At 56.9% G+C, this 15,049-nt stretch overlaps 1 protein-coding gene across 1 annotated transcript; it reads left to right on the forward strand.

Moving 5' to 3' along the window:
- Window positions 1-5,451: 5,451 nt before the first annotated feature.
- LOC129715465 (somatostatin-1A-like) lies at window positions 5,452-8,162 on the forward strand. Its single transcript, XM_055665350.1, has 2 exons — window positions 5,452-5,752; window positions 7,913-8,162. The coding sequence occupies exons 1-2, from the start codon at window positions 5,630-5,632 to the stop codon at window positions 8,099-8,101; spliced, it is 312 nt and encodes a 103-aa protein (XP_055521325.1). The 5' UTR covers window positions 5,452-5,629; the 3' UTR covers window positions 8,102-8,162.
- Window positions 8,163-15,049: the final 6,887 nt, after the last annotated feature.

Consider the following 15,049-nt stretch of genomic DNA (forward strand, 5'->3'; position numbering starts at 1 on the left):
CTAGGAGGGAGGGGTCAAATAACCTGCTCCACCCCCCCCTCCCCCCTCCATACCCCCGGCCTACAGTGGCTCTCCAACACTCCAGTTCACTGATTTCCCCCCCCCCCCCCCCCCCCCCCCCCCCTCCTCATGAAGGAGGTGTCTATAGGTCAATCCCCCCCCCCCCTCCCCCTGACACACACCCATCCACTGACCCCCCCCCCCACCACTATCTGCCTCACACTCCCACTCCCCACCACTGCACCCCCCACCCCTCCTCCTCTCCCCCCAACTCCTCACCTGACCCTGACCTCCTCACCCCCCCCCCGACGTCCCCCATTTGCCCCCAGTTTCCAATCCCCCTCCCCCCCCCCCCCCCCCCCCAAACACCTCCCCAATCCAACCTCTTTGCACCCTTCCTCCGTCCGACCTCTCCCGCCAGTGATGAGGGGGGAGTTTCATTTGGGGGGGTCGGTGGTGGGGGGTAGGGGGGGGTTGCTCTGCCGGGGCTGCACTGGGTCCCGGGTCCCGGTCGGCTGCCGGCCGCTTGCTTCAGATGAACCCAATAAAGAAAACGCAGCAAACCTCCCCTCGTGTCTGCTCGTGGCTCCCCCTCTCCCCCTCCCCACACCCTCTCTCCCCTCCCCCTCTCTCCCCCTCTCCCCCTCCTCTCCCTCTCCCCCTCTCTCCCTCTCCCCCTCTCCCCCCTTGTCTCCCACTGGACCCTCTCTCTCCCCCTCCCCACTCCCCCACCCCCCTCTCCCCTCCCCTCCCCCTCTCCCCCCTCTCCCTCTCCCCCCTCTCTCCCCCTCCCCCTTTATTCTCCCCCTCTCTCCCTCTTCCCCTCTCCCCCCCCTTCCCTCTCCACTCCCCCCTCTCTCTCCCCCACCCCTACCCTCCCTCTCTCTCCTCCCCCTCCCCCTCCCCACTCCCCCCTCTCTCCCCCTCCCCCCCCTCCCCCTCCTCCCTCTCCCTCTCTCTCCCCTCTCCCTCTCTCTCACCCTCCCTCCCCTCTCCCCTCTCTCCTCTCCCCTCCCCCCTCCCCCACTCCCTCTCTCTCCTCCCCACTCCCTCTCCTCTCCCCATCCCCCACTCCTCCCCTCTCTCTCCCCTTCCCCACTCCCTCCCTCCCCCCTCCCCTTCTTTGTGTATGGCGTGCACAACCTAAAGTTGTAGAGGACAACCTGTTCTATTGCATTGTGCACGCCAGGTTGATTGCATCGGTTGAAACAGGGTGGACCACGTGAAGGTTGCAATCTCCCACCCCTCCCCTCCCTCACTCCCCTCACTCCCCTCTCCCCCTCCCTCTCTCCTTCCCTCTCCCTCCCCTCATCCCCCCCCCCCCCCCCTTCCTCTCCCACTTCTTCCCCTCCCTCCCTCCCACTATCTCCCCCCCCTCACCCCCCCCTCTCCCTCCCACCCTCCCCTCCCCTCCCCCTCCCCCTCCCTTTCCTCCCCTCCCCTTCCTCCCTCCCCTCCCCCCTCCCCCCCTCTCTCCCCTCCCTCCCTCTCTCCCCTCCCCCCTCCACTCCTCCCCCTCCCTCCCCCTCTCCCCTCTTCCCCTCCTCTCCCCCGTGGAGAAGAAGGAGAGATGAGTTACTCCAGCATTTCGTGTCTTGGGTTTAAACGGGCACCTGCGGTTCCTGCCCACACATTATCTAATCATCTGTTCAACCTGACAAACGTTGCAACAATTACATGGATTAGTTGGGGAGTTTTTAACGCCATGAATGAGCTGAGTCTCTCTCTCCCCGGGAGCTGGGGCACCGACCAACCGAGGGAAGGAAGGAGGGGGGGGGAGACAGAGGAGAGAGGAGGTGGCTGCCTCCAGGACTAGTGGCAACTAGAATCTGCAGATCTGTGCAGTGTGGCCGAGCGGCCAGCAGATGGGAGCAGTGAGCCAGTGCTGGAGTAACTCAGCGGGACAGGAAGCGAATCAGAGAGTCCACAGATGCTGCCTGACCCAGAGTTCCTCCAGCACTTTATGCCCGTTTGTGTAAATCAGCATCTGCAGTTCCTTGAGAGGTGGGTCTGAAGACCCGAAGCGTCACCCATTCCTTCTCCCCACAGATGCTGCCTGTCCCGCTGAGTTACTACAGCTTTTAGTGTCTGTTTCCACATCTAAAAGCCTCTGAAACACCATGATTGTATCTGCCTCCATCACCACCCCCTGCTAGTGTATCCTCCCCCCCCACCATCCTCTATAAGACAAGGTCTCCATCAACCCTTCTCCATCTCTTTATATCTATTCCCTCCACTGTTAGACGTTTCCACCCTGCGTGCAATGTCTTGACTGTCAGTGTTTCTCATAATTGTATATGCTTCTATCAAGTCTCCCCTCAACCTCTGTCGATAGGTGCAGGAGTAGAGGCCATTCGGCCCTTCAAGCCAGCACCACCATTCAATATGATCATGGCTGATCATCCCCAATCAGTACCCCGTCACTGCCTTCTCCCCATATCCCCTTGACCATCTCGCTATCTCTAAGAGCTCTATCTAGCTCTCTCTTGAAAGCATCCAGAGAACCTGCCTCCACCACACTGCCCTCTGGGGCAGAGAATTCCACAGATTCACAACCCTCTGGGCTAAAATGTTTTTCCTCATCTCCGTTCTAAATGGCCGACCCTTTATTCTTAAACTGTGTGTGGCCCCTGGTTCTGGACTCCCCCAACATCGGGAACATGTTTCCTGCCTCTAGCGTATTCAATCCCTTTAATAATCTTACATGTTTCAATAAGATGCCCTTCTAAACTCCAGAGTTTACAAGCCCAGCCGCTCCATTCTTTCATTCTGACATTGCAGAGAAAACAATCCAAGTCTATCCAACCTTTCTCTGCAGCTGGAACCGTGTAATCCAGGCAGTATACTGGTAAACCTGCGCACCCTCTCCACAGCCACCAACTCCTCCAGAACTGGACGCAATACTCCAAATGGCCCTATAAACCTGCATCAGCCCCTCTCACGCCAATACATGCAAAGATGAAGTCTGATCAAAGGTAGCCTGAGGGTCTCCAATGAGGTAGATCATAGCTCAGGACCACTCGCTAGTTGATGGATAGTAACTGTCTACAAAATGAATATCGCTGCACCTCGGTAAGTGTGTCAAATAAAGAACCGTTGGCGTGAAGCGAGGAGCGGATACGGATGGGATAACATGCGCCCGAGGGGCTGAACGGCCTCTTGATAGTGAGTGCTGGCCATTAAAGGGTGCGTTACACAGCCGCAGGCTTGCGTTACCTGGACAGAGATAATTCCACTGCGGTTCTTGATTGCCACAGGGCGGGTACAACTCGTTGTGAGAAGACATTCTGAAATATTCATTAGTGAATAAGAGAAGGCTTGCGTTACCTGCACCGAAATAACTCCATTGTGTGGGAAGGAGCTGCAGAGGGGTCGGTTTACATCGAAGATAGACACTAAAAGCTGGAGTAACTCAGCGGGACAGGCAGCATCTCTGGAGAGGTGGAGTGGGTGACGTTTACAGGTCGAGACCCTTCAGTCCATTCCTTCTCTCCAGAGATGCTGCCTGTCCTGCTGAGTTACTCCAGCTGTTTGTGTGTCTCTCCTCGGTCTAAACCAGCATCGGCAGTTGCTTCCTGTACACGTACATTTGTGTCTCAAGCAGAGGGCCCGTGCATTTAGAGACTTGCTGAGGCTGGCATGGCTCTTAAATACGATGTAATTTGTGTGCCAGTGTGGTGGTGACATCATACCCCCCTCCCCTCCTCTTCCAACCCCTCTTCACCCCCTCCCCTCCACCCCCCCTCCCCTTCCCCCCCAACCCCCTCCCCTCCCCTCCACCCCCTCCCCTCCAGCCCCCTTCCACCCCCTCCCCTCCCCCCCCCTCCCCCTCCCCTCCAACCCCCTCCCCTCCTCTTCCACCCCCCTCCCCTCCACCCCCTCCCCTCCAACCCCCTCCCCTCCTCTTCCACCCCCCCCTCCAACCCCCCTCCCCCCTCCCTTCCACCCCCCCCCCTCCCCTCCACCCCCTCCCCTCCTCTCCAACCCCCTCCCCTCCAACCCCCTTCCCTCCAACCCCCTCCCCTCCAACCCCCCCCCCTCCTCTTCCACCCCCCCCCTCCAACCCCCTCCCCTCCAACCACCTCCCCTCCCCTCCAACCACCTCCCCTCCCCTCCAATCCCCTCCCTCCACCCCCTCCCCTCCAATCCCCTCCCCTCCACCCCCTCCCCTCCAACCCCTCTCCCCTCCACCCCCCCTCCCCTCCAAACCCCCCCCCCCTCCAACCCCCCCCCCTCCTCTTCCAAACCCCCTCCCCTCCAACCCCCCCCCTCCAACCCCCTCCCCTCCAACCCCCTCCCCTCCAACCCCCTCCACCCTCCACACCCCCTCCCCTCCAACCCCCTCCCCTCCAACCCCCTCCTCCACCCCCCTCCCCCTCCAACCCCCCTCCCACCCAACCCCTCCTCCAACCCCCTCCCCTCCAACCCCCTCCCCTCCAACCCCCTCCAACCCCTTCCCCCCTCCCTCCAACCCCCTCCCCTCCAACCCCCTCAACCCCCCTCCCCTCCCACCCTTCCCCTCCCCTCCAACCCCCTCCCCTCAACCCCTTCCCCTCCCCTCCAACCCCCTCCACCCCCCTCCCTCCCACCCCTTCCCCTCCCCTCCAACCCCCTCCCCTCCAACCCCCTCCCCTCCAACCCCCTCCCCTCCAACCCCCTCCCTCCAAACCCCCCCCCTCCTCTTCCACCCCCTCCCCTCCAACCCCCTTCCCCCAACCCCCTTCCCTCCAACCCCCTCCCCTCCAACCCCCTCCCCTCCCTTCCACCCCCCTCCTCTCCAACCTCCTCCCCTCCTCTTCCACCCCCTCCCCTCCAACCCCCTCCCCTCCAACCCCCTCCTCTCCAACCCCCTCCCCTCCACCCCCTCCCCCACCCCCTCCCCTCCTCTTCCACCCCCTCCCCTCCACCCCCTCCCCTCCACCCCCTCCCCTCCACCCCCTCCCCTCCAACTCCCCTCCTCTTCCACCCCCTCCTCCTCCACCCCCCTCCCCTCCACCCCCTCCCCTCCAACCCCTTCCCCTCCCCCCTCCCCTCCACCCCCTCCCCTCCACCCCCCTCCCCTCCCCCCTCCCCTCCACCCCCTCCCCTCCAACCCCCTCCCCTCCCCCCCCTCCCCTCCTCTTCCACCCCCTCCCCTCCACCCCCTCCCCTCCCCCCCCCCCCCTCTTCCGCCCCCCCTCCCCTCCAACCCCACCCCCCTCCCCTTCCACCCCCTTCCCTCCAACCCCTCCCCTCCCCTCCAACCCCCTCCCCTCCAACCCCCCCCCTCCCCTCCAACCCCCTCCCCTTCAACCCCCTCCCCTCCAACCCCTCCCCTCCAACCCCCTCCTATTCCACCCCCCTCCCCCTCCAACCCCCTCCCCTTCCCTTCAACCCCCTCCCCTTCATTCCAACTCCCACCCTCTCCTCTCTCCCCAACCCCCTCCCCTACTCACCTCTCCTCTCCCCTCCCCTGTCCCCGCCCCTGTCCCCGACCCAGGGGTGTACGTATATAAAGTGTGGGGAGGGATGGAGAGGACAGCAGACATCCGAGCATCGTGCCTGTCGCTTGGAGTCAGACGAGGACACACACACACGCTCGGTCTTCCACAGCGCGTTGGCCCAGAGACAGCCAGAGACAGCGAGAGAGATGCAAGCCCTGGTCGCCGCCATCTCCATCGCCCTGCTCCTGCTCCTGCCCCGGGTGTCGGCGGCTGCCAGTGACCGGCCGCTGTCGGAGTTGCTGCAGGAACTAGCGCCCTACGGCAGAGAGGTGAGTGATTCACACACATCGCTGCAAACTCCCTCCCGCCCGCCTGGTGCACAGATCGCCCTGCAGTCTCCATGGGGAATAGGAGCAAGAATTAGGCCATTCGGCCCCTCTAGTCCAGTCTGAAGAAGGGTCTCGACCCCCCATGCCTTATCTCCAGAGATGCTGCCTGTCCCGCTGAGTTACTCCAGCAATTTGTATTAAGTCTACCCCGCCGTTCTTAGAAACTTACAAAATTCTTAAGGGGTTGGACAGGCTAGATGCAGGAAGATTGCTCCCGATGTTGGGGAAGTCCAGGACAACGGGTCACAGCTTAAGGATAAGTGGGAAATCCTTTAAAACCGAGATAAGAAGAACTTTTTTCACTCAGAGAGTGGTGAATCTCTGGAACTCTCTGCCACAGAGGTAGTTGAGGCCAGTTCAACCTATATTTAAGAGGGAGTTAGATGTGGCCCTTGTGGCTAAAGGGATCTCGGTATGGAGAGAAGGCAGGTACGGGATACTGAGTTGGATGATCAGCCATGATCATATTGAATGGCGGTGCAGGCTCGAAGGGCCGAATGGCCTACTCCTGCAACCTGTATTTCTATGTTTCTATGTTCTATCTCTCCCTCCCAACCCCATTCTCCTGCCGTCTCCCCATAAACCCCTGACACCCGAACTCAGCAAGAATCTGTGGAATTCTCTGCCTCAGGTTCTCCGGATGCTTGTACACTCTGTGGAGTTTAGAAGGATGAGTGGGGATCTCATTGAAACATATAAGATTGTTAAAAGGGCTTGGACACGCTAGAGGCAGGAAACATGTTCCCGGTGTTGGGGGAGTCCAGAACCAGGGGCCACACACACACACACAGTTTAAGAATAAGGGGTAAGCCATTTAGAACGGAGACGATGAAACACTTTTTCTCACAGAGAGTGGCGAGTCTGTGGAATTCTCTGCCTCAGGAGAGGCTGGTTCTCTGGATGCTTTCAAGAGAGAGCTAGATAGGGCTCTTAAAGATAGCGGAGTCGGGGGATATGGGGGAGAAGGCAGGAACGGGGTACTGATCGGGGATGATCACATTGAATGGCGGTGCTGGCTCGAAGGGCCGAATGGCCTCTACTCCTGCACCTGTTGTCTATGTTTCTATGCTCTGAAGACAGGCACTCAATGCTGGAGTAACTCAGCGGGACGGGCAGCGTCTCTGGAGAGAAGGAATAGGTGACCCTTCCTCAGACTGAGAGTCATGGCACAGGGAGACACAGAGGTAAGGGTGGGCAAGGTGTGAAAAGGAGGGATCAAAAGAGACACAAAATGCTGGAGTGTAAACCTGCAGGTCAGGTAGCGTGTCTGGAGAGAAGGAGCGGGTGATGTTTCTGGTCGAGACCCTTCAGGCTGGGAAGACAGGGTTGAATTCACGTTGAAGGGGACACACAGAGTGACACGGGACGTGGGGGGGGGGGGGGAGAGGGGACACACACAGTGACACAGGGCGCTGTTAGAATAAAATAGAATGCCCTTAATTGTCATTCAAACAGCTTAGTTTGAATGAAATTGCACTTTCTACAGTCTTATAAAAAAAACAAGACCCACACTTAACACAGTCACCTGTCCCACGGTACGAGTTCATTCCAAGAGCTCTCCCGAGTTTTAAAAGAAAAAACAAACTCGTGGTAAGCACGGAGAATGGACGTAGCGGGTACGTCGGAGCTCGGGGACGACTCTTAGCGGCTCGTAGCACTAACGGCAGGTTCTCGGGAAGACTCGCTGAAATGGCCACTCGTCGGTACTCGGGGCTCTCGTGGACATTCTTCAACATGTTGAGAAATCTTCACGAGTCTTCCCGTGCTTACCTGCCGTCACGGCAGGTAAGCAACATGTTGAAGAATGTCCACGAGAGCCCCGAGTCTTCCCGTGACGGCAGGTAAGCACGGGAAGACTGGTGAAGAGTTTTCAACATGTTGAAGAATGTCCACGAGAGCCCCGAGTACCGACGAGCGGCCATTCCCCCTAAATCTCCGCGTTCGAATTGGGGCAAAACTCGGGGAGAGCGCTCTTGGAATGAACTCGTACCGTGGGACAGGGGGGGGTATAGTGAGTCTCCCGGTCCCGGGGACGGGCTGGGCTCCAGTATAACGCCGCTGTTACAGTGTGTGTGTGTGTGTGTGTGTTTGTGCCGGCAGGAGGTGGCGAGGATGCTTGTCCTGGCGCTGAGGAGCGGAGACGGGGAGGAGGCGGCGGCGGAGACCGAGACCGAGCGGAGGAGGGATGTGTCGGGGACGGGGACCGGGAGCGGCCGCCGATGGAAGTGGCCCCGGGATCGCAAGACCGGCTGCAAGAACTTCTTCTGGAAAACATACACGGCGTGCTGAGGGGGGGGAGTGGAGAGAGACCCCCTTCCCCGGGGACAGAGACCCCCTTCCCTGGGGAGAGAGAGACCCCCCCCCGGGGAGAGAGACCCCCCCGGGGGAGAGAGAGAGACCCCCTTCCCCTGGGGAGAGAGAGACCCTTCCCCGGGGACAGAGACCCCCTTCCCTGGGGACAGAGACCCCCTTCCCCGGGGACAGAGACCCCCTTCCCTGGGGACAGAGACCCCCTTCCCTGGGGACAGAGAGACCCCCTTCCCTGGGGACAGAGAGACCCCCTTCCCTGGGGACAGAGAGACCCCCTTCCCTGGGGACAGAGACCCCCTTCCCTGGGGAGAGAGAGACCCCCTTCCCTGGGGAGAGGGACCCCCTTCCCCGGGGGAGAGAGAGACCCCCTTCCCCGGGGGACAGAGACCCCCTTCCTGGGGAGAGAGACCCGGGAGAGAGAGACCCCCTTCCCTGGGGAGAGGGACCCCCTTCCCTGGGGAGAGAGACCCCCTTCCCTGGGGACAGAGACCCCCTTCCCTGGGGACAGAGACCCCCTTCCCTGGGGAGAGAGAGACCCCCCTTCCCTGGGGACAGAGACCCCCTTCCCTGGGGGAGAGAGATCCCCTTCCCTGGGGACAGAGACCCCCTTCCCTGGGGAGAGAGACCCCCTTCCCTGGGGAGAGAGAGACCCTTCACCCCTTGGGACAGACAGACACCCCCTCCTGTTTCATTGGGGGAGAGACCCCCATCTCTGGGGAAAAAACTGTGACCCCCCCCCTTCCCCGGTGTGGGGGAGGGTTTGAGACCCTGCTTGAGGAGGGGGTCATCAACCAGAGCCCCCCGAGGGGAGCGATAGACCCCTTAACCCCCCACCCATGGGGGAGAGAGGGAGGAGGGGGGGGGGGGGGTTATGTGACTGTCCTGCAGCCACGGTGGGGGGGGGGGGATATCTCCACCTCCTCCCCCCCCCCCCCACCTGCGTCGCTGTATTCGCCTCCCCCCCCCCCTCTCTCTCTGTCTCTCTGTCTCTGTCTGACACCCCCCCAGGGGGGGCAAGATCCGCCACATAAATAAAACTTGTTGATCGCAGCTCTGTGTCTGTGTTTATTATGGGAGGGGGGGATGGGGAGAGGGGGGTGGGGGGGAATGATGGAGGGGGTTGGGGAGAGGGGGGTGGGGGGAATGATGGAGGGGGTTGGGGAGAGGGGGTGGGGGGAATGAATGATGGAGGGGAGGGGGAGGGGTGGGGGAGAGAGGATGGGGGTGAGGGAGGGGAGGGGAGGTGGGGGGGGCAATGGAGGGGGTTTGGGGAGAGAGGGAGACAAGGGGGAGGGTAGGGGGGCAATGGAGGGGGAGGGGTGAACAGAGAAGGAGGGAGGGGGTCAGGTAGGAGAGGGGCAATGGGGATGGGTGGGGGAGGGGGAGGGTTGGGCAATGAGGGGGGGACAATGGAGGAAGGGAGGGGGTGATAGAGAGGCAACAGGGGAAAGAGGGCTTCATGAGGGAGGGGGGGTGGGGAGAGAGTGGGCAGTGGAGGAAGGGGGGGTGTGAGAGGGAGGGGGCGGGAGGGGGAGGGAGGTGAAGGGTGAGGGAGGAGTGGGGGTGGGGTGGTCAACGAGAGGGGGGGTGGGGACCCCTACAAACCCGCACGTCTTTGGCGTGTGGGAGGAAACCGGAGCACCCGGAGGAAACCCACGGGGAGAACGTGCAAACTCCGCACCGACAGCACCCGTGGCCAGGATGGAACCCGGGTCTCTGCACCGCCCATAGTTCAAGGTAATAACCAACGTGTGAAGAAAGCGGATACACACAAGATGCTGGAGTAACTCAGCGGGACAGGCAGCTTCTCTGGAGAGAAGGAATGGGGATGAGGTTTTGGGTCGAGACCCTTCTTCAGACTGGAGAATGGACAATGAGTCTGAGGAAGGATTCCAACCCGAAACGTCGCCTATCCATCTTCTGGTGTGTCTATGAAAGTAAGCATGCAGGTACAGCAGGCAGTGAAGAAAGCAAATGGCATGTTGGCCTTTATAACAAGAGGAGTCGAATACAGGAGCAAAGAGTTCCTTCTGCAGTTGTACAGGGCCCTAGTGAGACCACACCTGGAGTATTGTGTGCAGTTTTGCTCCCCTAATTTGAGGAAGAACATTCTTGCTATTGAGCGTAGGTTTACAAGGATAATTCCCGGGATGGCGGGACTGTCATATGCTGAGAGAATGGAGCAGCTGGGCTTGTACACTCTGGAGTTTAAAAGGATGAGAGGGCATCTCATCAAAATATAAGATTGGTAAGGGTTTGGACACGCTAGAGGCAGGAAACATGTTCCCGATGTTGGGGGAGTCCAGACCAGGGGCCACACTTTAAGAATAAGGGGTAAGCCGTTTAGAACGGAGACGAGGAAACTCTTTTTCACACAGAGAGTGGTGAGTCTGTGTCAGAGGGCGGTGGAGGCCGGTTCTCTGGATGCTTTCAAGAGAGAGCTAAATAGGGCTCTTAAAGATAGCGGAGTCAGGGGATATGGGGAGAAGGTAGGAACGGGGTACTGATTGGGGATGATCAGCCATGATCACATTGAATGGCTCGAAGGGCTGAATGGCCTCCTCCTGCACCTATTTTCTATGTTTCTATGAACAGTACACAAACAAAAGGTTTTATCGGTACCTGGGTACACGTGACTAATAAACCAAAATAAACCAACATTCATGATTTTAATTGATTGATATTTTAATTTATCATGTTATCCATGAGAACTGAGTTGATGCTGCTCTAAGTAGGAATATCTTTGTCCTGTTTTCAGTACATATGACAATTAAGCAGCCTTAAATCTTGACTCTAATTCTTCTAAATGCCGGAGACAAGAGCATAACCGGTTTAACTCCTTATTGGAAACAACCTCCTTATCCCAGAAATCAACCTCATCATCTTGGGTAGTTTACACCCCAGCGGTATGAACATTGACTTCTCCAATTTCAGGTAGTCCCTGCTTTCTCCTGCCTTCCCCTCACCTTCCCAGCTCCCCCACTGTCTCTGCCTCTTCCTTTCTTGACGAGACCTGGGTGTCATGGTACACCAGTCATTGAAAGTAGGCATGCAGGTGCAGCAGGCAGTGAAGAAAGCGAATGGTATGTTAGCATTCATAGCAAAAGGATTTGAGTATAGGAGCAGGGAGGTTCTACTGCAGGTTACACAAAAAAGCTGGAGAAACTCAGCGGGTGCAGCAGCATCTATGGAGCGAAGGAAATAGGCAACGTTTCGGGCCGAAACCCTTCTTCAGACTGAGGTTCTACTGCAGTTGTACAGGGTATTGGTGAGACCACACCTGTAGTATTGCGTACAGTTTTGGTCTCCTAATCTGAGGAAAGACATTCTTGCCATAGAGGGAGTACAGAGAAGGTTCACCAGACTGATTCCTGGGATGTCAGGACTTTCATATGAAGAAAGACTGGATATACTCGGCTTGTACTCTCTAGAATTTAGGAGATTGAGGGGGGATCTTATTAAAGCTTACAAAATTCTTAAGGGGTTGGACAGGCTAGATGCAGGAAGATTGTTCCCGATGTTGGAGAAGTCCAGAACAAGGGGTCACAGTTTAAGGATATGGGGGAAATCTTTTAGGACCGAGATGAGGAAAACATTTTTTTTCACACAGAGAGTGGTGAATCTGTGGAATTCTCTGCCACAGAAGGTAGTTGAGGCCACGGTTCATTGGCTATATTTAAGAGGGAGTTAGATGTGGCCCTTGTGGCTAAAAGGATCAGGGGGGTATGGAGAGAAGGCAGGTACAGGATACCGAGTTGGATGATCAGCCATGATCATATTGAATGGCGGTGCAGGCTCGAAGGGCCGAATGGCCGCTACTCCTGCACCTATTTTCTATGTAAGACTGGTCCCCGTATACATGAGGCCTTAGCTAGGTCGCGGCATATTTTTCAACATGTTGAAAAATGCCCGCGAGTAAACAAAGGTCGCCGCTGAGGAAAAATCGATACTTTTTTTACTCATAGGTTTAGTCGTAGCTGGTCGGCATGTTAGTCGTTGGTAGTCGAGGGTAGTCGTAGATAGTCTTCATCAGTCGAAGGAGGTCTTATATACAATAGACAATAGGTGCAGGAGGAGGCCATTTGGCCCTTCGAGCCTGCACCACCATTCAATGTGATCATGGCTGATCATCCCCAATCAGTACCCCGTTTCTGCCTTCTCCCCATATCCCCTGATTCCGCTAGTTTTAAGAGCCCTATCTAGCTCTCTCTTGAAAGTCGTGTTTAATAGCCTGATGGTGTGGGGAAGTAGCTGTTCCTGAACCTGGATGTTGCAGATTTCAAGCTCCTGTTCCTTCTTCCCGATGGTAACTGAGAGATGAGTGAGTGGCCAGGTTGGTGTGGGTCTTACAAACATAGAAAATAGGTGCAGGAGTAGGCCATTCGGCCCTTCAAGCCTGCACCGCTATTCAATATGATCATGGCTGATCATCCATCTCAGTATCCTGTACCTGCCTTCTCTCCATACCCCCTGATCCCCTTAGCCACAAGGGTCACATCTAACTCCCTCTTAAATATAGCCAATGAACCGTGGCCTCAACTACCTTCTTTGGCAGAGAAATCCAGAGAATCACCACTCTCTGTGTGAAAAATGATTTTCTCATCTCGATCCTAAAAGATTTCACCCTTATCCTTAAACTGTGACCCCTTGTTCTGGACTTCCCCAACATCGGGAACAATCTTCCAGCATCTAGCCTGTCCAACCCCTTAAGAATTTTGTAAGTTTCTATAAGATCCCCCCTCAATCTTCTAAATTCTAGCGAGTACAAACCGAGTCTATCCAGTCTTTCTTCATATGAAAGTCCTGACATCCCAGGAATCAGTCTGGTGAACCTTCTCTGTACTCCCTCAATGGTAAGAATGTCTTTCCTCAGATTAGGAGACCAAAACTGTACGCAATACTCCAGGTGTGGTCTCACCAAGACCCTGTACAACTGCAGTAGAACCTCCCTGCTCCTATACTCAAATCCTCTATGGCAAGAATGTCTTTCCTCAGATTAGGAGACCAAAACTGTACGCAATACTCCAGGTGTGGTCTCACCAAGACCCCTGTACAACTGCAGTAGAACCTCCCTGCTCCTAGACTCAAATCCTCTACGGCAAGAATGTCTTTCCTCAGATTAGGAGACCAAAACTGTACGCAATACTCCAGGTGTGGTCTCACCAAGACCCTGTACAACTGCAGTAGAACCTCCCTGCTCCTATACTCAAATCCTTTTGCTATGAATGCTAACATACCATTCGCTTTCTTCACTGCCTGCTGCACCTGCGTGCCTACTTTCAATGACTGGTGTACCATGACACCCAGGTCTCGTTGCATGTTGATGATGTTGGCAGCCTTTTTGAGGGGAGACCCCTTCGATGGTGGGGGGAGGTCAGAGACTGGGCAGTGGTCGCAACCTTCTGCATTCTTGGACGTTCGAGTTGCCGAACCAAGCCACGATGCAACCGGTCGGATTGCGTGCGCCGGGTGAGATGGAGGGTACCTGAGAGGGTTAAGAGGGCGGGCAGTCGGGCGCTGTTGGGCGCAAAGCTCCCCTCGCTGCTCTAACCTTTCCTCGGGCCGTTGACGATGATCGCTGCTGATCGCCCCTCGTTGGTGAGAAGGTGTTTGTCACACTGAATCTCTCTGATTGAGATTATGATTTAATTATAGGGCAATCAGGACACTGCACAGTACACTTCCCCCCAGTATCCTGTGACTCATCTCTCTCCGCCCACTTTCGCAACCCTCCCATTTCACTCAAGAACAACAAAAGTTTAAGGTAGACAAAAGTGCTGGAGAAACTCAGCGGGTGCAGCAGCATCTATGGAGCGAAGGAAATAGGCAACGTTTCGGGCCGAAATCCTGAAAGAAATAGGCAACGTTTTGGGCCGAAACCCTTCCGGGTTTCGGCCCGAAACGTTGCCTATTTCCTTCGCTCCATAGATGCTGCTGCACCCGCTGAGTTTCTACAGCATTTTTGTGTACCTTCGATTTTCCAGCATCTGCAGTTCTTTCTTAAAACAAGGATAGCCCGAGGGTCACCAAAGAGGTAGATAGTAGTTCAGCACTGCTCTCTGGTTGTGGTAGGATGGTTCAGTTGCCTGATAACAGCCGGGAAGAAACTGTCCCTGAATCTGGAGGTGTGTGTGTGTGTGTTTTCGCACTTCTGTACCTCTTGCCCGATGGGAGAGGGGAGAAGAGGGAGAGGCCGGGGGTGAGACTGGTCCTTGGATATGTTGCTGGAGAACATGGATAGGTAACGTTTCACAGAGTGCTGGAGTAACTCAGCGGGTCAGGCAGCATCTGTGGAGAACATGGATAGGTGACGTTTCACAGAGTGCTGGAGTAACTCAGCGGGTCAGGCAGCATCTGTGGAGAACATGGATAGGTGACGTTTCACAGAGTGCTGGAGTAACTCAGCGGGTCAGGCAGCATCTGTGGAGAACATGGATAGGTGACGTTTCACAGAGTGCTGGAGTAAACTCAGCGGGTCAGGCAGCATCTGTGGAGAACATGGATAGGTGACGTTTTCACAGAGTGCTGAGTTACTCAGCGGGTCAGGCAGCATCTGTGGAGAACATGGATAGGTGACGTTTCACAGAGTGCTGGAGTAACTCAGCGGGGGTCAGGCAGCATCTGTGGAGAACATGGATAGGTGACGTGTCGCAGAGTGCTGGAGTAACTCAGCGGGTCAGGCAGCATCTGTGGAGAACATGGAGAGATCTTCTTCTTGTTGTGTTTGAGGCAGCAGAAGTCTGCAGCAGGGTGATGCCATCCGGTTCGACATCCGTTTTGGGTCAATAAATAGTAGACAATAGGTGCAGGAGTAGGCCATTCGGCCCTTCGAGCCAGCACCTGGGACTGGGACTGGAGCAGGGACTGGGACTGGGACTGGGACTGGGACTGGGACTGGAGCAGGGACTCATCCCCAATCAGGGGCTG

Source organism: Leucoraja erinacea, unplaced genomic scaffold, assembly GCF_028641065.1.
Source record: "Leucoraja erinacea ecotype New England unplaced genomic scaffold, Leri_hhj_1 Leri_1189S, whole genome shotgun sequence".
Lineage (NCBI taxonomy): Eukaryota > Metazoa > Chordata > Chondrichthyes > Rajiformes > Rajidae > Leucoraja > Leucoraja erinaceus.